General features: G+C 36.5%; 1 protein-coding gene across 2 annotated transcripts in view; it reads left to right on the forward strand.

Annotated features, from left to right (window-relative positions):
* Positions 1-1,159: 1,159 nt before the first annotated feature.
* The window catches only part of LOC144966280 (ceramide synthase 5-like), a 29,959-nt gene continuing 9,028 nt past the window's right edge, over positions 1,160-22,090 (forward strand). The window contains exons 1-5 of one of the 2 annotated variants that reach the window (XM_078902493.1): positions 1,160-1,175; positions 18,037-18,296; positions 19,843-19,972; positions 21,129-21,235; positions 21,625-21,682. In XM_078902493.1, the coding sequence (XP_078758619.1) occupies positions 18,112-18,296; positions 19,843-19,972; positions 21,129-21,235; positions 21,625-21,682 (480 nt within the window). In that variant the 5' untranslated portion in view covers positions 1,160-1,175; positions 18,037-18,111. Of the gene's footprint in view, positions 1,176-2,986; positions 3,169-18,036; positions 18,297-19,842; positions 19,973-21,128; positions 21,236-21,624; positions 21,683-22,090 lie in introns of those variants that run through there. The other variant, XM_078902492.1, reaches the window with a different exon arrangement.

Raw genomic sequence — 22,090 nt, forward strand, 5'->3', positions numbered from 1 at the left:
GTTTTTATCTATTTTCCCCAATATTGCTATCATTTTTTATAAATGAAGTATGCCACATACCGTTGTTTAAAATTCGTGAAAAAAGGGGTAAAGATCTTTATTTTATCAACAATGATTATGTCGTGTTGGATAAGAATAAAGCGCACTGCGATAAACTAATCTTTGTTCGTTAACTCTTCACTTGAACGACCTTTGAACTAATGTATGACAACGAAATTGGTCAAGTGAGATGTCATGCTGTAAAAGCCACATTGTACATTTCAAAGCCAAGATATGGTATATTTTGAAAGATGGCCACACACACACACATACACACACACAAACGCACACACACACACACACACACACACACACACATATATATATATATATATATATATATATATATATATATAATTCACGCACACGCAGAGCGAGAGAGAGAGAGAGAGAGAGAGAGAGAGAGAGAGAGAGAGAGAGAGAGAGAGAGAGAGAGAGAGAGAGAGAACGGATGGGAAAACTACAAAAACTAATCGACACGAATGAACTTAGTAAAAAATACAATCGTTAATGATTTATGACCGTCTACTGCATGATTTAAATAGGAATCCCGTCACAGAGTTTTGATGAAGAGGTCAAAGAGCAAATTAGAGTGGGAATTGAAATCACACCAGATGTGACAATCGTTTGCACTGGAATGAGATTGAATAAGCATCCGAGGAGAAAATAAATTATGCAAACAGATTATTTAGTCCAGCGATGATTGTAAAAAGATGTAATTTTGAAAGAGTAATTTGAAAGGAAGATTTTAACAAGGATTCCCAGCAGCTCCATCAGATACGGCTGGCGGAAGTTGTGAGCATTTTACCTCAGCGCATAGCATCTATACACAATCTTCTATCCGATCGTTTCTGGTCATTTCCTCTCGTTTCCCACTGGTATCCATCTCTCATATTCCCAGGTTCATTTCCCTCTGATATCCTCCTCCCATAGTCCCAGGTTCACTCCCCACTGGTGTACACTTCCCGAAGACCCTGGTTCACTCGCCAACTTTCCATAACCGTTGTAGTTTCCGCTCGTTTCTGGTCGTTTCCGGTATTACGTAGCACCCTACATTCATGGCAGTAGAAGAGCAGAGAAATTGATAAAGAGTGGAGAAGGTGGAAGGGAAATGATTAAGCCTCGCCTCGTGGAAGGTAAAGTTGGTGCTGGGATAGGATTAAATCTCGAATTTTTTTTGATCTATTAACACTCTTACATTTGTTCAATAAATAACTCATTAATTATTAGGAACCGGCTCTGATATTAAAGCTTTGCCAATGCATTGTTCCTAAATATTTTTTTTAATGACAAGTGTACTGACTGTCAGGCATATATTCGATCGATACTATAAAGTTAAAAGTTGAAAATGTCTTAAATGAGCCAGTCAAAATGAAACGAAAATAATGTAATGAGTAAACGTTGATTTTGATGGCGCCAAAGGCCATTAGGTCAGATTATATTTGTGTATTATTTCACTTTAAAAGCCAATATTTACTCCTTAAATGTGTGTGGGTTACTATACACTGTGGTCAAGTACTTTATATTTCACGTGAATTTAGCCACAAAACAATGTTGTATCTGGCCTTGATCAACGTAGTTAATTGTTAACATGATTACCATTGTTATCAAAGTATATCACTTGACTTCATCGAGATGAGTAGATAGGGTACCTTGATTAGTTGACGTGATGCTGCTGTGTTACATTTTTCAATTGGAATATTTTCTATCATGTGTGTCGTAGATAAAATGCCTATCAAAATGTTACAGATAAATGAGAAGATAGATAAATGGAAAGATAGATAGATAGATAGATAGATAGATAGATAGATAGATAGATAGATAGATAGATAGATAGATAGATAGATAGATAGATAGATAGATAGATAGATAGACAGACAGATAGCTTTATGGATAGATAGATAGATAGATAGATAGATGGATTGATAGATAGATAGATAGATAGATAGATAGATAGATAGATAGATAGATAGATAGATAGATAGATAGATAGATAGATAGATAGATAGATAGATAGATAGATAGATAGATAGATAGATAGATAGATAGATAGATAGATAGATAGATAAAGTTCAATACGCAAAGGACAATGTAAAAACTTTTCAGTAAGCTTGGCCCAATTGTTTCTAAGTTTTCAGCGTTATCGGAAATTTATGAATGTCCTAAAGAATTCTTGATGAGCAACTGACAAGCTAATAAAATATTTTAGTTAGCTTGAAAGATTGATGAAAGGTTGTGTAAATGTGCAGAAAGGAAAGAAACATTGTTAATAAATGTTTATCTTCTCAGTGGGACCAAACAAACAAGCACACACACACACACACACACACACGTACACACACGCGCATACCCATACATACACACGTACACATAAATAGACACACGGATAGATGTCACCGTCTTATATGTAGATACATAGATCAATAAGTTACCTAATTGGTTTAACAAGGGATGGTGCACTGCTGTTACTCGAGTAGAATAGTCTTGGTAATGTAGTTTATAGTAATGCTCTCAAAATAGCTGCATCTAAGAGTTGGTCCCTAACCACGGCTTGCTGATCAATTTTTCCCCTATTTTATTGTGTATTGTTCTCTGTTTTGTATTCAGCTGTATTATGCTTATTGATTGCATTCATTTTCTTTTAATTATAACTCTGTTAGAGTGCTCGACAATTAAGGAGCGTGAATTATATCTATAATATATATATATTATCCTTTTTGATAGGTGATATATAATATATATATATATATATATATATATATATATATATATATATATATATATATTGATAGGATAGACTGAGAAAGACAGATAGATAAATTGATTGATAGGAGAGGAGAGATAGACGAGAGAGAGAGAGAGAGAGAGAGAGAGAGAGAGAGAGAGAGAGAGAGAGAGAGAGAGAGAGAGAGAGGGTACCCAGTGTTTGAAGTGATCAAATGATTTGTTTTCGTAGCGTTCGTTTCCTGATAAACCTTTGAACTATGATGTTTGAGTAGTCAGAACAGCAAATGGTTGTGAAGAGAATATGCAGAAGATAGTTATCATTGAAAGATACGTGTTTTTTAATCACATTTTAAAGTCACACAATCACTCGTCGGATTAAACAAGAGCTCGATTTGACTAAAGGTAAGTTATGCTTAAAAAAATAATTATAATTGCCTACTTTATAATGCTATTGTTTTTTGTTTTGTTTTTAAATTATTATATATATATGCTATTGTTTGTTTTTTATTTTTTGTTTTTTTTTTATTATATATATATATATATATATATATTATATATATATATATAACACACACACACACATATATATATATATATATATATATATATATATATATATATATATATATATATATATATATATACATTATGATTTTCATTGTTGTTGTTTTTTCCTTTATTATTGTCATTGCATTTAGATCTATATTGTTTTGATTTTGATTTACTTCCTTAACTTTTGTTTCTGTTTTGTCAGCCTAAAATAACGGTCGATCAAACAGACATAACATTACGCTGTGCTGGCTACATATTATTTAGTTTTTGTTTTGCAAGTCATAATGTGAATATTTGACTTAAATGATTAATAACGATTCACAATACTGTCTAAATATATAACATATATAGTAAGACTTGGCATGACTAAATATGTTTTCACTCAGCCATCAATATGTTCTTTCAATACCCTCGCCCTCCTCCAGTGCTCACACACGCCGAAGCACAATACATGTATGCCAATCGATACAACCTATAATTATTTCGATGATAATTAATTCTAGTTTTACACATCTCGACAAATAATTATAGTATCACAGTTCTTGTCGAACTGGGCGAGCGATATATAATCACTGAACTAACTTAGTTTGCATTCAGTTTCAAGTAGGAAACTAACATGATATCCATTGATATTGATTTACTATAACTAACAACAATCCTTCAATGAAAACAAACATGGTTAGAATTAGCATCCGTTTAATTATATAAGTGTATATATGATACATAACAGCTCCTGTTATCAGAAAGTTGAGCACTATTATTTCACGGTTATTGTTCTTATGATTTATGTATATATATACATAAATATATATATATATATATATATATTATATATATATATATATTATATATATATTCTATGCAATTGCCTCTCAAAACATCTACAATATAAAAAAATACAATCCATTGATTCATAAAAGAACTATACAACACAACATAGCTAATTCGCATGACACAGATTACATGGTTATCAATTAAGATCTAAGTAAAAGTATTTTTCAAATAAGACTGTTATAAGATGAGTTTTGAATGTTTCCATTGATTGCTTTTCTCTGATCTGCCTGGGCAGAACGTTCCAGACTTTAGGGCAAAGAGACAAGATTGGGTATATTTTGATTTATAACCAACTTGAGAATTTGTGAGTCAGTGTCAAGATGATATCCGAAATTCTGATCTTTTATGATATTAGCTAGAGGTGCCATGTAAAGACTGAATAAAATGGTTCCTAAGACAGAGCCTTTGGGAACTTCAAATTGAAGAATTATGCTTTCTGATTTAATATTCTGAATTTTTACACATTGGCTTCTGTCTTCAAAGTAATATATGAGCCAAAGCAGGACACAGCTGGACATTCCAAAATTATTCTTTAAAAGCGATCTAGAGAACACCGTGGTCAGTCGAATCAAAGGCGGCACTAAGATCTAAGAGATTTAAAATACATATTTTCCTATTATCAATGCTTGAAACAATGTCATTAAAAACTCTGAACAGAGTAGTCTTATATATTATTGTGCCAAGTCTGTTACAGATTTTGGCGATTAGGTCCTATCATCAGCCCTATTCAAGAACTTGACATCTCGTATCCGCTCACCAATCTTTTACATAATGAAACTGCCTGAAAATGTTGCTCTTATCTCCATCCGCTTCCTCTTCCTACCGTTTTTCAGACCAGAACCGCTTTTTAAGAATCAATATGACAAAGATCTTAAAATGCAAATAAATCTTCAGTGACTTGTATTTAAAAAGGGCCCCAAGGGTCCATCACTGCAAATGTTCAGTTACAGTCCAATGAAAACATGGAACAGAAACAGATTACTTTGACGGTCGAGTGCATTCAAAACGTTTTGAAGATTTCCAAGCACTCAACGTCTTTTATGTCCGATGGCAGGACATTCCAGTCTTTTATTGTTCTTGTAAGTGGTTTTATTTAATGCGATGTATTGTATCTACGTGTAGCGTATCTAACTGATTTAATTTGCTTTTTATGTAGTTTGAGAGGGGTGCTTTTGGGTCGTTGATGGTTTTGTGTAAGGTAACAATACAAGATACCTTGGGCCGGTGGTTTCCAATCAAGTGACTGGGGGGAGGGGGGGGGGAGGAAGTGACACAACCCGGGTCTCTGGATTTGCATCCGGTTGCGAATCATGCACTTGCTCTATGTACTTTTTCAATTTTATCCTTATCTATGTCCTTTTTTGTGTAGGGGTCCCACATAGCGCTGGCATATTCTAATAAAGACATGATAAGCGCTATCTACACCTGGGCTTTAATTCTTCTTGGTTATTGGTTTATGTAGGATCAACATGGCTCAACGGTACGGTCTTTGCTTCGTACCCCAAAGATACCGAGTTCGATCACCCGCCACTGCGCTGTGTGGCCTTGAGCAAGTCATCTCGCCCTAGCTCAATTTGCGGCGCTGCACTGCGGCTGACGCCTGGGTTATTCTAGTCTTCACTTGGTAGAGACCCCAGGGACAAATTTCCTCAATGGGATAAATAAAGGAAATGTTATTTTATTTATCTTTATGTACCTTTTGAGAAACCCCAGCATCTCTCTTGTCATTGCTGTGATATGTTCTAAATCGGTTTGCCGCTTTGGTCTCTTATTGAGATGGACTCCGACGTATTTTATGTAGTTGACATGTTGTAAAGAATGATCATGCATTCTGTAATTGTGAGTATAAGGCTCTTTATTGTTTGATATTGACATGACATAGCATTTGATTTATGGGACTTCGTGTGCCATGTATCTGACCACGTCTGGAGGGAATCAAGATCATTCTGGAGTTCATGTGCATCTGCGCTACTATCTGTTATCCTGAAAATAAGGCTAACATCTGCAAACAAGTTAAGCCTTGTTTGTGGAGATAATTTGTTTCCAATGTCATTTATGAATATCAAAAAGCATAAAGGCCCAAGTACTAATCCTCGTTGTACTCCTGATAAGGCACAACATTTTTAGATTGAGTCTTAATGATTTGGCGGTAAATTGTATTTCTTCTCTTTGATCCATACTTTTGTGTTCCTAAAATTTATTGTATTTAACTTATTTATCCGATCGTTTAGCAAATTATGGTTAGGAGGGATTGGTGCACGCCGCTCCACATATTATTAGATTTCAACCTCGTATGGTGTGTCTTATGTTCATTATCCTACTCACAAATTTTGTGGGATTAATCCACAATGCTTTTTTAAAAGCATCTGGTCTCTTTATATATCTACATCTATTTTTTTTTTTGGAAGACAGAACGAAAAAAAAATGGAAGAGACTGTCGAACCACCATTAAAATAATGATAACACCAGTGCAATACGCTCGGGTTTTTTTTTTTAAAAAACCCAGTAAGTACTGTTTATCCACGACGTGATTTTATTTGCACAGTGTGCACGTCGAGTTAATTGTTGGTGTAAATATGTCAGTCATTGGTAGGTGTGCTCATTGGCTATCATGTTGTTTGCATATGATTATTAGATATGTAATTGTTTAACAATATATTTTTTTTTTTTTTTTGCTTTAATTAAGTTTTGTGAAATCTTTCCCTCCTTTTTCTTTTTTTTTTTTTTTTTTTTTTTTGTTTGTTTTTGTTTTATCTTCAGTGTTCATTCTTTTCTCTTGCAACAAATGTTTTGATTTTGACTAGTGCGAGGCGGTCCTTGGCAAGCTTAAGGACCACGGTCCTACGGTCCCTGGGAAATGAAAACCGCAAGGACCGGTCTTAGGACCGGCGGTCCTTTTCGACATTGAACATTCTTGAGAGACCGTTTTGTCCTTTGGGACCATGGGATCGTTCATTCTTGAACCGTTAAAGACCGCTACACGATGAAAACCGTGGTCTACAGGAGTAAAACACACGGAGTAGTCACACTCATTTCAAATTGTAACCTAATTAGAGAAGAGGGGTGATGCCTTCTTTATTTGATCACAGTACTTCATTGTTACTTCGATAATTTAGCGTGAATAAAATTTGAAATTTATCCCCATTAACGGAGATAATGGAATCACCCAAGGCGTTGATCGAGTTGTTCGTGGCGTTTATACACACACGCAACTCCTACCCCCCCCCCCCCCCCCCCCACACACACACACACATGAGAAGGCAGCGAGCATTGAAGAGTAAGAGAGAGACGTGAAGTTATAATAAGAGGGGGTGGATGCGGTAATAAGTAATAAGTAATAAGTGGGGTCGATGGTGACTTTTCGCCAGATCTAACAAACCCAGCTACCCATTCACTGCTGAGTAGACAGGGATTCAGAAAAAAACTCGACTGCACCCGGGATCGATCTCTGGCCCTTTGCGTATAAAGAGAGTGCTCTATCAACTGAGCTATCGGGGTCCCCAAATATTCTATTGGACCTTTTAAAAATACAGACGTTATAACTGGTTTTTTTGGAAGGAAGAAACTAATGAAACTCATATTATTTGATTAGTTAAAACACCAAACGAAATTTTAATATTATTGTATTATTTTAAATGACAACAATGCGATAGAAAGGAGTGGCGACAAGAGATGGACAAAAGAAAACAAAAAATCAGACTTGCAACTTGCTAGGTTTGAGACACACACACACACACACACACACACACACACACACATCTTTAGTAGTCACATACATTTCAAACAATAACCCATTAGAGAAGAGGGGTCATGCCTTCATCATAGATCATTGTCATTGCGATCATTATGGTGTAGTAAATTTTGAAATTTACCCCGTATAATGGAATCGTCCAAGGCGTGCGCCTCCTGTTCCCCCCATCTCACACACGAAAGGGCGGTTTGCGGAGTGGAGGGAGGTGGTCGTCTGCCTCTATGGTCGTCTGTGTCGTTTAGTGTATGGCAAAGGGGGTGGGTGCGATTAATTAAGTGGGATGGGTGGTGATTGGTGGAAGATAGGCAAAGGACCGAGGCAACGAATCGCTGGGGAAGTAGTATGGCGCCAGACCGTTGAAAGGTGATAAGAAGTGAGGACCGCCGGCGGTCTTCCTCTTTGGGACCAGACCACGGTTCACAACTAAAAGACCGTGGGACCGGTCCTCGGTCCGGTCCTCAGCGCGGCACTAATTTTGACTATTAAGAACATAAGATTGTGATCAATTTGACGATATAGTTACACAAATTTTAAATATGAAATCGATTATGAGGGATGGGGGGATGGGAGTAGGTATTGGTGTAAGATTAGACTGTGAAAGTTCAAATTAATTAGTGGGCAGGCACTGGTGTACGAAAAAGGTGTGAAAAAGTGTGTATAAAACAGTACCAGGCAAAGCAAGAAAGAAAAATATAAGGAAAAGAAAAACTATTCAAAATAACAGCCTGCCTCATCTGGCACTGTCTTATACTAACTTTTCAGATCTTTAGAATCTGAAAACACGTTTTTTTTAACCCAAGAAATAATCAACAACACCAAAAGAAACAACAGCCTTCCTCGACTGATGAGCCATGCTGATCCTACATAAATCAATAACCAAGAAGAATTAAAGCCCAGGCGTAGATAGCGCTTATCATGTCATTATTAGAATATGCCAGCTCTATGTGGGACCTCTACACAAAAAAGGACATAGATAAGGATAATATTGAAAAAGTACAGAGAGCAAGCACCAGAGAGCAAGCCCCAGACCTCGGGCAGAGGGGTTCCCTGAAGGAGGAACACTATACATTCTTCTGGCAAGGAAAAGGCACTTAAAAAGTGAGGTTGTACGGTGTTGGATTTGCAGTACACCAGAGAATCATGACCAAACGTTTTGAGGCACCACGGCATTGGAAAGATGAATGAGAACGGTCAGAGGCCTCTTGAACTCTGCTGCTATCGCAAACTATGTGTGACGAACACATCAGAACAATGCATGCCACAGGGTGTCCTGGAGACATCCAAGGTCAAAACACTGGCATCAGCTGGACATGATCATCACTAAACGTGATTCCTCAAATAAACAATGTTTGCAACACCAGGTCCTATCAAAGTGCTGATTTCGACACCGATCACTCCTTGATTGCCACAAGGATGAAATTGAAACCAAAGAAATTTCATCACTCAAAGAGAAAGGGCCAGCCCAGCATCAACATCAACAAGACACCTTACCTAGAAAAGAACATAGAGTTCAACGAACAATATATATTGTTCTATATATTGTTCCCCGTTCCCCGTCTACACAACAATGAATGGGTAGCTAGGTCTCATGGACCTGGCGGAAAGTACTTTGTGATAGACTAGCGTCCTATCCACAGAATAGCAAGTAATAGGATTCAATAGTCGTAACGTCACTTCCTTCCTAATGACGCATGGTAACTTAGTAACACTGGGTCTAAACTATCGGAACAATGGCGGACGCCCGTATGAAATATTTCTCCGGCGAGCATAAAAGCGTATCCAGAGGGAAAAAGACATAAATTCGATCATGTTTTGACTTTTACACATTCTGATCACAAGACATATGAAAAGTTCTAGCCAGCATGAAGAATAAAAAGTAATGAATTTCTTTGTTTAGAACTAAGATGGCCGCTGTTGCCGGGCGGCGTGACATCAGACTACTGAATCCAATTGCAAATGTCCGTTTCATGCTATAGATACGGGATAAACTCCGACTTCATGGTCCTAATGGCTCTAAAGGACACACCCCTCTCTCTCTCTCTCTCTCTCTCTCTCTCTCTCTCTCTCTCTCTCTCTCTCTCTCCCTCTCTCTCTCTCTCTCTCTTGTGTGTCTGTCTGTCTGTCTCTCTCTCTCTCTCTCTCTCTCTCTCTCTCTCTCTCTTATATATATATATATATATATATATATATATATATATATATATATAATATTATGTATATACGTGTGTATATATATATGTGTGTGTGTGGGTGTATATATATATATGTATATATATATATATATATATATATATATATATATATAAATTTGTGTGAGTGTGTGTGTGTGTGTGTGTGTGTGTGTGTGTGTGTAGTTCACACCCACATGTTTCTATACATACACTATAATAATAAATTGTTTGTTCGTTGCACGTTTCCATTTTGAAAAGTGATGTCTTCAGATAGAATACATTTCTAATCGACAATGCCGTCATCATCTAATGCCAAGGGTCAACAGAACGAATGTCGGGGTCAAATCATTATTTGTAATAACATAGAGGGTAATAAATGATAGCGGTATCCCCGTGTTAATGTCGATATTTTCTCCTTATAATAGTATAGTGTTTACAACTTCGCTTGTTTAGAAGTCAATAAAGGTATATGTATTATCTATTGGTATCATCATGACATCTCTCTCTCTCTCTCTCTCTCTTTCTTTCTCTCCCCCTCTCTCTCTCTCTCTCTCTCTCTCTCCCTCTCTCTCTCTCTCTCTCTCTCTCTCTTCCATCTCTCTCTTTCTCTCTCTCCCTCTCTCTCTATCTCTCTCCAATCTCTATATCTCTCTCTCTCTCTCACTCTCTCTCTCTCCCATCTATATCTCTCTTCCTCTCTCTCTCTCTCTCTCTCTCTCTCCCATCTCTATCTCTTTCTCTCTCTCTCCCTTTCTATCTCTCTCTATCTCTCTATCTCTCTCCCATATATCTCTCTCTCTCTCTCTCTCTCTCTCTCTCTCTCTCTCTCTCTCTCTCTCTCCCATGTGAGGAGTAACATCAATAAATGAAAATTATAAACGTATATCATTGTGTCAAATCCATCTGACGTTATCTTGACTGAAATCGAATAGTTAATTCTCCGCAGAATACCACAATATTCGACGTGAATAATAATAATAATAATAATAATAATAATAATAATAATAATAATAATAATAATAATAATAATAATATAATAATAATAATAATAGTAATATAATAATATAATAATAATAATAATAATATAATAATAAATAATAATAATAATAATAATAATAATAATAATAATAATAATAATAATAATAATAATAATAATAATAATAATGTTGTAGACATAGCCAACGCGTTAAATTTCTGTCCTCGTGTTTAGGCAGATAGTCTAAGTCTCAAATCACATTTGTGTAATCTAAGTTTATCGAATAGACCTACAAATAAAAATGCACCTTCATACAGTGTATTTTGCATATAATCATGTTCAGTGGATTTCATTATGCTTTAGTTATTTCCCAGCAGGCCACAAATCAACTTTCCGTTATTAAATAAATCCTTGTTAGGCATTTGTTGTTTAATATTGGAGACTACCGCATTCTAAGACCGATGTCCATGAAATAAAACTAATTCCTCTAAAGCTACGAAATGTGGTGCCGTCAATTGTTTTTTTCCACGGGGGCTCATAATAATACTTTCATTGGCATCATCATCATAAATCCTATAAATGAAACACAGACCAGTTTCATTCCGATTAACCGGTAGATTTTATTTTACCAATCAAAACATGGAATTTGTGACACGCCTTGAAACGTGTAGGGACAAACATAGGTGGTTGTTTATAAACAATACAATGAAATTGACCTCTTTTTGACCATTGATATACTTTTTATACCGCCAAATTGGGATGGTAAGTTGTGTCGCATTCACGCGGGGAAGCTACTCAGCTACTTATAGCGTGACTATAGATATTGTAAGATCTGGATCATATCACTAATCGTCATGACGTCATGTAGATCTGCTGGTATTGATGAATCAGTGAATGAATGTGTGACTCATCGTCTCGAAACGGTAGGGTTATGGCTGGATTATAATATTACAGGTGTTGTAAAATTGGATTCAGTAGTCTGATGTCACGCCACTCGGCAACGGCGGCCATCTTGGTTCTAAACAAAGAAAATCATTACTTTTATTCTTCAAGCTGGCTAGAACTTTTCATATGTCTTGTGACCAGAATGTGTAAAAGTCAAAACATTATCAAATTTATGTGTTTTTTCCCTCTGGATACGCTTTTATGCTCGACGGAGAAATATTTTCATACGGGCGTCCGCCATTGTTCCGATAGTTTAGAGCCAGTGTTGCTAAGTTACATGCGTCATTAGGAAGGAAGTGACGTTACGACTATTGAATCCTATTGATTTATCGCGAGAAAAATGAGATTTGGTTTAAGTGTATCTATTGATCTATGGAATGAATCGGGACTTTCTAAGTTCTTTTACAAATATGTAGGAAGACCACTAACATCAATAGTAACTACCCTGCTGGATTCAGATGAGGCCCAATTAATCCCTGAAGAACTAAGAAATACTACAGTGCCCTCCGTACTAAAGTCACAACAAGATCTTGACAGCCTCAAAACTCTGGCCCAGGACCTTGACCAATGGAAACAATTTGAATTAACAACATGGATGGAGAGAGCAGCTATACTCACTCATCGACCATGACTGAATCACACAATTCTCAGCAAGCGTCATTCGGACTGCGAAGATTACTACTACTATTGATCTATTGTTTTAAATTGTTTATTTAAGAACGAAAATTTAAAATCTCACCAAATCATTTAAAACTTCAAATACACGTCCCGATATCATCATACCGGACTGAAGCGATAGCTCGCATTTGTAATTCTAATGGCTACCGGTTTTGTATAGAGAACAAAATGATAAGGCAGGGCCTTATACTTTTTTGAGGATGGTCAACATACACTTGCCACTCAGTCTATGCGTATCGAAACGACATATGTCACTTTAAAAATAAGGGAATAAATATATGAATAAATAAATAAATAAATAAATAAATAAATAAATAAATAAAAAGATGAAAAAGGTTTAAAATGTACGCAGTTTATAATAGGTTCTCTCTCTCTCTCTCTCTCTCTCTCTCTCTCTCTCTCTCTCTCTCTCTCTCTCTCTCTCTCTCTCTCTCTCTCTCTCTCTCTGTGATACAACTATAGCTGATATTCCACTATTTTTTGTTTGTTTGTTTTTTGTTTGTTTGACAGTATTGTCACAATAATGTCGCAAACTGAAGGATTAATAGCTTTGTTGTATTTGTATAGGACTACGAGACCACATATTATATCGGAGAGAAGATAACGCCAATAAAAAGAAATAATAAAAAGCAAAAATTAAAAAAAAAAGAAAGATATACAACTAAATAAGTGAGAGGTATTTTTCCTACAATTAACTTTTGAAATCATATGATCCATTGTTGATTTCACTACTATACAAATTATAATGTAATCGTCATGACCTATATGCACATATAGGGAATGGGATTAGCGGAAGAGTAGCGTCCCTTGATTGGACGTCACCCATAGACACTTCAAAACCAAATTGACGTTCTCCCTGTAAGGTGACGTCCAATCAAGGGACGATACTCTTCCGCTAATCTCATTCCCTATACAAATTATAATGTAATCGTATTGACCTATATTATGCACATATTTTACCCATTTTCCTATGGCGTGTATAAAACCCTGTTATTATTATTTGGCATTGTTTTATCCGACTCTTTATCATTAAAAAAAATCATGTACGTACGTGTCTAAACGTTAAGCCCGCAACCAGATACTATTTATTGGACATGGTATTCCGATAACATTTACGAGAGGATACTCTAATGTGTCATTGTTATTGTTAGTTATGAATCAATGCGTTTCCATTGTTTGATCCATATATAGGTATTATAATGTCTATATATTAACTCACTCAACCCTAACGCCGGTTATATCCGCAATTTACCAGGGTTACTTTTACCCCATGCCTATTTATTACATTTTTCTAAGACAAATTAAAGGCGTAGTATCGAAATATCAAATCTAATGTTTTTAATTGTTGCATGTTAATGGTAGCTTAATAAAACTATCTATGTAGGGCTACATTCTTATTTCCAATACATTTTTTTCCAGATTTGAAAAGTAGCAAAAATCTCTAGGATTGAGTGAGTTAAGACCAAAACCAAATTCAGTAAATGTCAAACAGCTGGATCAGATGGCCTTTCAATTTGTGAGCAGTAATCACAATGCTTTACAACAATTAATACAAAGAACTACAATGTAATACCGTACAATGCCCTGCATTCTAACGTCGCTTTGATAAGGAATCTTTTAAAAAATATTGAGATTCTTGAATTTCGGAGCACATCCACATTCTTGGCGACTTCAACCGTGGCCTTCGTAAAGTTGTGGCTTGATACTGACCAAAACATGACGTCAAAATGCCAGTCTTTGGCTACAAAAGAAAACAAATCGTGAGTGGTATTCAATAGTTCAACCAATGAAATAACTTGTTTCCATGAGCACTACTAACGACAACTCACTAGGCGGTGCATAAACCAAGTACTGACGTCAAACCGCCAGTCCTTTTGGATTTCAGTGTCAGGCTATAACATAACGATGGCTACGCTTCAACGCGCGAGTTGGTGCGTAGCCATCGTTAACTTATAGCTTGACACTGACCAAAAAATGACGTCAAAATGTCAGTCCTTTTGGATTTCAGTGTCAGGCTATAACATTACGATGGAACGCTTCAACGCACGAGTTGGTGCGTAGTCATCGTTAACTAAAAGCCTGACACTGACCAAAAAATGACGTCAAAATGCCAGTCTTTTTGGATTTCAGTGTCAGGCTATCACATAACGATGGCTACGCTTCAACGCACGAGTTGGTACGTAGCCATCGTTAACTTATAGCCTGACACTGACCAAAAAATGACGTCAAAATGCCAGTCTTTGGCCACAAAAGAAAACAAATCGTGAGTTGTACTCAATAGTTCAACCAATAGGACCACTTGTTTCCATGAGCACTACTAACGACAACTCACTAGGCGGTGCAAAAAAACAAACAAACAAGTAATGATGTCAAAATGCCAGTCCTTTTGGATTTCAGTATCAGGCTATAACTTAACGATGGAACGCTCCAACGCGCGAGTTGGTGCGTCACCATCGTTAACTTATAGCCTGATACTGACCCAAAAAAATGACGTCAAAATGCCAGTCTTTGGCCACAAAAGAAAACAAATTGTGAGTTGTATTCAATAGTTCAACCAATGGGACCACTTGTTTCCATGAGCACTACTAACGACAACTCACTAGGCGGTGCAAAAAAAAACAAAACAACAACAAGTAATGATGTCAAAATGCCAGTCCTTTTGGATTTCAGTATCAGGCTCTAGATAGTATGCAGATGACGTCACTCGGGCCTTTGTTATTGTTTTTGCCATCCGCGTTTGTGAGTTGTTCTCACTAAACTGTATTAACCAGACTATAAAAGTTCATGGTTACACAGAGTTTGTGTGTTGGTCCGTTTTACTTCCGGATGGCAATGTTGTGAACTCCTTGGCCAAGCGCATTCTATCTATAACTTAACGATGGAACGCTTCAACGCGCGAGTTGGTGCGTAACCATCGTTAACTTATAGCCTGATACTGACCAAAAAAATGACGTCAAAATGCCAGTCTTTGGTCACAAAAGAAAACAAATCGTGAGTTGTACTCAATCGATCAACCGATGGGACCACTTGTTTCCATGAGCACTACTAACAACAACTCACTAGGCGGTGCGAAAAAACAAGTAATGACGTCAAAATGACAGTCTTTGCTGCCCTATTGAAATCCTTTTTCGTTCTCTCCACTAGCTTAGGATAAAAAATTTTAAACGTGGTCTCTGACCTCCATCTTCCCGCTTTCAGTATTATACAAAGTGGAACTCCTTTTGTGGCCGCTTTGCTAGTAGATGCTGCCCGGGTGGAATGGGGCTTAAAAATACTGATATCAATGCCCGCTAACTCCATTGTCTTTTTTGTCCCTCTCCTCGTGGTATCTATAGAGATTTCTTTAAGAATTGAAGTAGTGTTGATGCCAACGGCGGAAAAGATTTTTACTGATTTTATCACAAAATACCAGCCATTTCCTGATGTATGTAGTATATTGTTTTCTGGTATTTCGTCGCCATGAATTGATAATGATTTCACTAATTTCTTCTGAAGTGTTTGCACTTTCGAGAATTTCCCGGACAAGCGGCAGGCTATCATTCTGCTGTTGTGTAATATGGGGTGACTGACAGTCACGACGTGATTCTTCATTTGTAACCCAATTCGGAATTGGGGTACGAGGTAGAGTTTAACGATGGCTACGGTTGGTGCCGGTAGAGAGTTATGGGACATCACGACATTGGAATGATGAATGAGTCACACCCGTCGCTGCTCTCAATAAGACTGATGAGACTAAAGATTTCCAGGGCGCCAAACCATCGCCAATAGCTTAAATTAATTAAACCGCATCGCTTTATCAACCACCTGACTACTTACCACACCCAGGTGTTGTTTGATTGACTTTCTTCAAGGGCACAATGATAATCACACACACACACACACACACACACACACACATCTCCCACAGTGAGATAAATATGTGTGCGCGCGCGCGCGTGTGTGTGTGTGTTTATGTGCGTGTACGCGTGTGTTTGAGAGTTGTCAGGGGGGGGGGGGGGGGTGGAGGGAGGAGTAGGCATCATGAATAAACCACTAAAATATAACATCAAAGTGACGAATAAGGGAGCTGGCACAAGTGTAAAATACGGGTCTAAAAAGTGGGGGAAAAAAGCAGGAAGAAAACACACACACACACACACACACACACACACAATCCGATAAATAACCTTCCTGCCTAGACTGAATAATCCCGAGTTCTGAAGTTAGATCCCCAGTTGTTGGTTTGTCGGGGGTTTTTGTTTGTTTGTTTGTTTTTTGTTTTTTTTTTAGGGGTTTTTGTGTGTGTGTGTTATTTTTTGGGGGGAGGGGGGGGGGGTTCGAGGAGGGAGGGGATTATATTTTTCTTCTATTTTTCTCTCTAAGTCTGGCACTGTTTTACACACATCATTTCAGATTTTTATCACTATAGTAATATTAGAGCCCATAATATAGTTATACATAATTTACCCACCAATGGTCACCATGCGAATTCGTTTATTGTTAGTTTTTAGATTTTACCCACGCTTCAGAGTTACTGCATACCTGAAAATCTGTGTGGATTATGTCGTAACTATCTGGTTGACGGGATTATGGATTTCCTAATGGAGTTATCCATTCCTTTAGACTGTGGGACCTCCACATGGACCTTTGACTACATTATGGGAGAGAAAATGTGATTATGAGGAGGAAGGGAGGGAGGGAGGGACAGCAGGAGAAGAAAGAGAGCGGAAACAGCAATTGTATATTATTGGTAAGACACATTAACATAATACTGCGCACAAATACTCCCCCCCCCCCTTTTTTTTTTTTACCAATATAAACACACACTCACACATACAAACGGATATAAGTATATATATATATATATATATATATATATATATATATATATATATATATATATATATATATACTGCATCGTAAATATCCTATATTCATATTATCCTATATAAGTTAAGACCATCATTGTCATTCTTATGATTTGATTTTTCAGAAGTAAGTTAGCAAATTAATTCAATCACATAGAATCACTTTTTAAACAGGAATAGCTGCTGTATGAAGTGTACTGAACTTTAAGTATTCAATCTATTATATATAGGTTATCTCTTATCTGAATCTGTCAGTTTTATCAGTAAGTGACATAATTAAGTGGTGGTTATACTGTTGGTTTGTTGTTTAAAAATATTTTTCGTATCAACAAATCCTGACAAATCAGGACTTGAAATTCTATTTTAAAGACATGGCGTAACTGTTATTACGGCTGTCACGGTTGAGAAAACATTTCAAATGACCGATTCACGGACGCAGTCCTTGATCTTGTATTTCACAAAGTCAGACAAGCGGCCGAATATTGATTAAAAAACTGTCGACACTGCTATTTACAGGTTGATCTGGCGTTTCCTTTCTGGTGAGAGTTACTAGTGAGAGTGATCTCCCTTCACCTGCAGTGTGGAAACAAGATGGCGACAATTTGGAACCGAGTGAATGAATTTATTTGGTATGAAAAATACTGGTTGGGAGACGACGCACGATGGCAAGACTTCGAAAGCTCAGACCCAAACATTTACTATCCAAAAATTAGTCACATGAATTGGTCAATCGTTGTTGGATTATTGTTGATTGCTGTCAGATATGTCTTTGATTGGTAAGTTATTTCGAGCCACTGCCGTCAAAATAATTGACTTCTTCCTTCTCTCTCTGCAACTTCCCGACTGAAGGGCCGGCATTATTACATTAGTCATTTGTGTCTGTTTCCTATTCTATTTACCATTTGGCACCTCACCATTTATACATTTAACATTTTTTTTCATTATACTTGCTAACAAAACCGAGACCCAAATCTTATTGAATATTTACTTTTATAAAGTAAAAGTTGACGTCACTCAGTCTCGGACTCTGTCTGGACGCTGGTCTTTGTTATTGTTTTTTTTTTTTCTTTGTTGTCATTTATGAATTTATGAGTATGAGTAATTCTCACTAAACTGTATTTACCAGACTATTAAATCTCACGATTACACAGTTTTGTGTGTTGGTCCGTTAGACTTATACTTCCGGATGACAATGTTGTGAGTTTCTTTTAGCCAAGCTCACACTATTATCTATTATACTTATTACATAATAATGATATAATTATGAATTCAAATTATAATTTTACGAAAAAAAAGTCTAAGTCAAACAGCTTTACATTTTAACTACAACACAACTACAGGGGCATTTCACTTTTCACGCCTAGCAACGACGAGGGGGGGGGGGGGGGGAGTACAATAATAATAGATGAAAATGTTTATTTGCACTCAGCCAGGATAAGATTAATTATCCACTGCCTTCAAAAAATACCATTTAATATGTAAACCACTTGCCACCCTGAAGCACTATGTAATCTGATTGGGTGACCTCATTTTGAAAAGGTCAGGGTGGGTCTACTAATGAAATTAAGGCTAACTCTTGGTGTATTTTGTCATATTATTCTGTTAGGAATTTTACTCTTGTGAATTAAAACATGATAATCTCATGAAATCTAAATGTAGTGGTTATTGTTTATCCAAAAAATTGGCAGCAACTGTGACCATAGTTTACAAGTCTCATTTCAATTGTAATTGAATTGTAACGTATGGTGGATGAGAGCTGAATCAAAAAGTCTTTTTGTTATACAAGCATTTTGAAGAGCCAAAAAGCTGCAAAGAAAGTTGAAACATATAAAAAAATTTAATATAACTAGTTTTTTTGGAAAAAGATTTCTCTTTAAAGTGAAGGCAAAAATATATTTTTAGTCATTAGGTGTCGTTCTGTTAGAGTTAGAAGAGCGATATCTAGTGTTACCTGCTAGGGGTCGCTCAGATAACTTCGCCCTGATCGCATTATACTTTGTTTACTGTTAACATAAAAATGGTAAAAGTTTACTCATGAAAATCAAAGAAAAACAGTAAGAAGAAGAATAACAATGATATATAAACAAATCAATAAATAAGCTTTTAAAAAATAAAGGAAATTTTAAAAAATAATACCAGCAAGGAAACAGATAATCCTTCTGAGTAAAATATTTCAATTTATATCATAATTCTTGGTCAAATTATGTGACTATTTTTTTTTCTCTCTGAAAACATTTAATTTTAAAAATTTTATGTTGGCTGGTTACACTGGTAAAATCTCTTTAGTTGATTTAAATTTATTTTAATTGTATACCCTTTCAGCATTTTTAGTAAACCCTTGGCCAATTGGATGGGACTCAAGGAGAGGAAAGTCATCCACCTCGTTCCTTCTCCACCTCTAGAAGCAGCTTATAAGAAATACAGAAGTGCAGTTCCAAAGGATGAATTTCAGGTATTATAATTAACAGGGTGTCCAGCAAGGCCATAGAGTTGTAAATTTGACCTCTTGGTTTAAAGATCGTAAATTTGCATCCATGGTCATAAAAAAAGGTTGTAAATTGAATATTCAATTCAATGAATTTGTATTTTTATAAGTTTATTGAAGAATTAAATCTGGCAGCAGATTATTACAAATGCAAAAAAATGACATTTCATCTAGGGGTCGCCATTTTGAATATCCTAGGCACTAGTAAGACATACTGTCTGACCATTGTAATGTCCCTTGATGGTCATTTTGCTTCCCCACTGATGTTGAAAGACTCCTTTGATGAAGTCTCTGGGTGACTCTGACCTCATGAACTCACAACAAGATAAGACTATCGAAAACATCAACATGGACAACCCCCACCAGAAGCACACACACACAATACCGCGCCCCCCCCCCCCCCCCCCCCCCCTTTGTTTTTGTTTTTGTTTTTTGTAAGCATCTTCTGCACCTTTATCTCTGGAAATGTCAATTCTACTACTAGTACTACTACAACTACTTCTTCTACTACAACTACTTCTACACAAATACTACTACTAGTGCTATTACATCTACTATTATTACTACCACTACTACAAATTTTATTATTACTACTACCACTAATACTGCTATTACTTTTACTACTACTCCTCCTGCTATAACTATTACATGGATGCTAAATCGCCGACCTAAGCCGGAGGGCCGGCTTTTAGTCAAGCCAGAATGACAATATGCCGGTTTTTCCATTTACCTGAGATGCCAAAACTTAGCACTTGAAGTGAGTGGCTTCATATAGTATCGTGTTGAGTGAGTGAGTACCATTGGCAATGGTCAATACCCATATTCATTATATAGTAAATTACAGGTCTTCACTCCCAGAGATTGATCCGAATAAGCAAGTCTCTCTTTTGTTTTAATGGAACTGACCTGTTGTAATCTTCCTTTGGTTCCTCAAGCTTCTCAAAAAAAGATTTAATGTGATAATATTTATATTACTTAATTTGCCTAAACCCATTATGTCATTATAACAAGTGTCTTGTTTGATTTTGTCTTAAGGTTTATTTTGTAGTTTAATAATAGTATGAAAGCAACAGCACAATCTTTGCCCTTGTTGAAGTGTGTTTCTCTCATTTTGAATCGGCAGAAATTGATCAAACAAACTGACATGACAGAACGCCAGATCCAAAGATGGCTTTTTAAACGTCGTGTAAGGGCGATGCCTTCATCAATGTATAAATTTCGAGAATGCTGGTAAGTGCCATTGTCAATAGCTATCAGAGATTTTCAACTCGTCTCAATTCGATGAGAACTCTATAACTATCACAGAAAACATGTGTTTAACACAGGTTGTTCCAAATATGAATGTCATTCTTGGAATCAGTTTGAAGGATTGTTGTATAATTGTGTTGTTTCAAACATGATTTATGACCATCATATGGCTTATCATTAAGTTTTTAACCACTTATTAATATTGTCGATCCACCAGTGTTCTTAATAATTGCTTTTCATGCTTTCTCTATAGAATTGTGACTTTCTCGTCTAACCTATGATTAATACATGGAAAATTGGCTCATAAAACTTCCTTTTTTGAAAAATAATTGTGTCCAGTGTCTACAATTTTGAAATATTTTTCTCCTCAGTTGGCATGCACTTTTCTACAGTTTTTCCTCAATATTTGGAGTCTATGCTCTGTGGGATGTAAGTACTTACAAAGTCCCCCCCCCCCTCTCTCTCTCTCTCTCTCTCTCTCTCTCTCTCTCTCTCTCGCTCATTCTCTCTTTCTTGTTCTTTTATATATCAGCTCTAATTCATTGAATTATTTTAGATTGCCAAATTTACAATCTGATAACCGTAATATGATCATGATGAGGATAATGGTGACGACGACGACGATGATACTGTCATTATTAAGACAGCTATGTGGCCTTGTGGTATGACACTCCCTTTCGGATTGGAAGGTCCTGGATCAGAGCCTTGCTCGGTGCATAGTTTAGTTCTTGGAGAAGGCTCTTTACTCACATTGTCTCACCGGACATAGGTGTAAATTAGTACCTGACCATTAACAGCATTGGCTCTGTCTGAAAAATATTGTAATATCGCCTAACA

Source organism: Berghia stephanieae, chromosome 2 (assembly GCF_034508935.2).
Source record: "Berghia stephanieae isolate SIO BIC M18660-M18661 chromosome 2, UCSD_Bste_1.3, whole genome shotgun sequence".
NCBI lineage: Eukaryota > Metazoa > Mollusca > Gastropoda > Nudibranchia > Aeolidiidae > Berghia > Berghia stephanieae.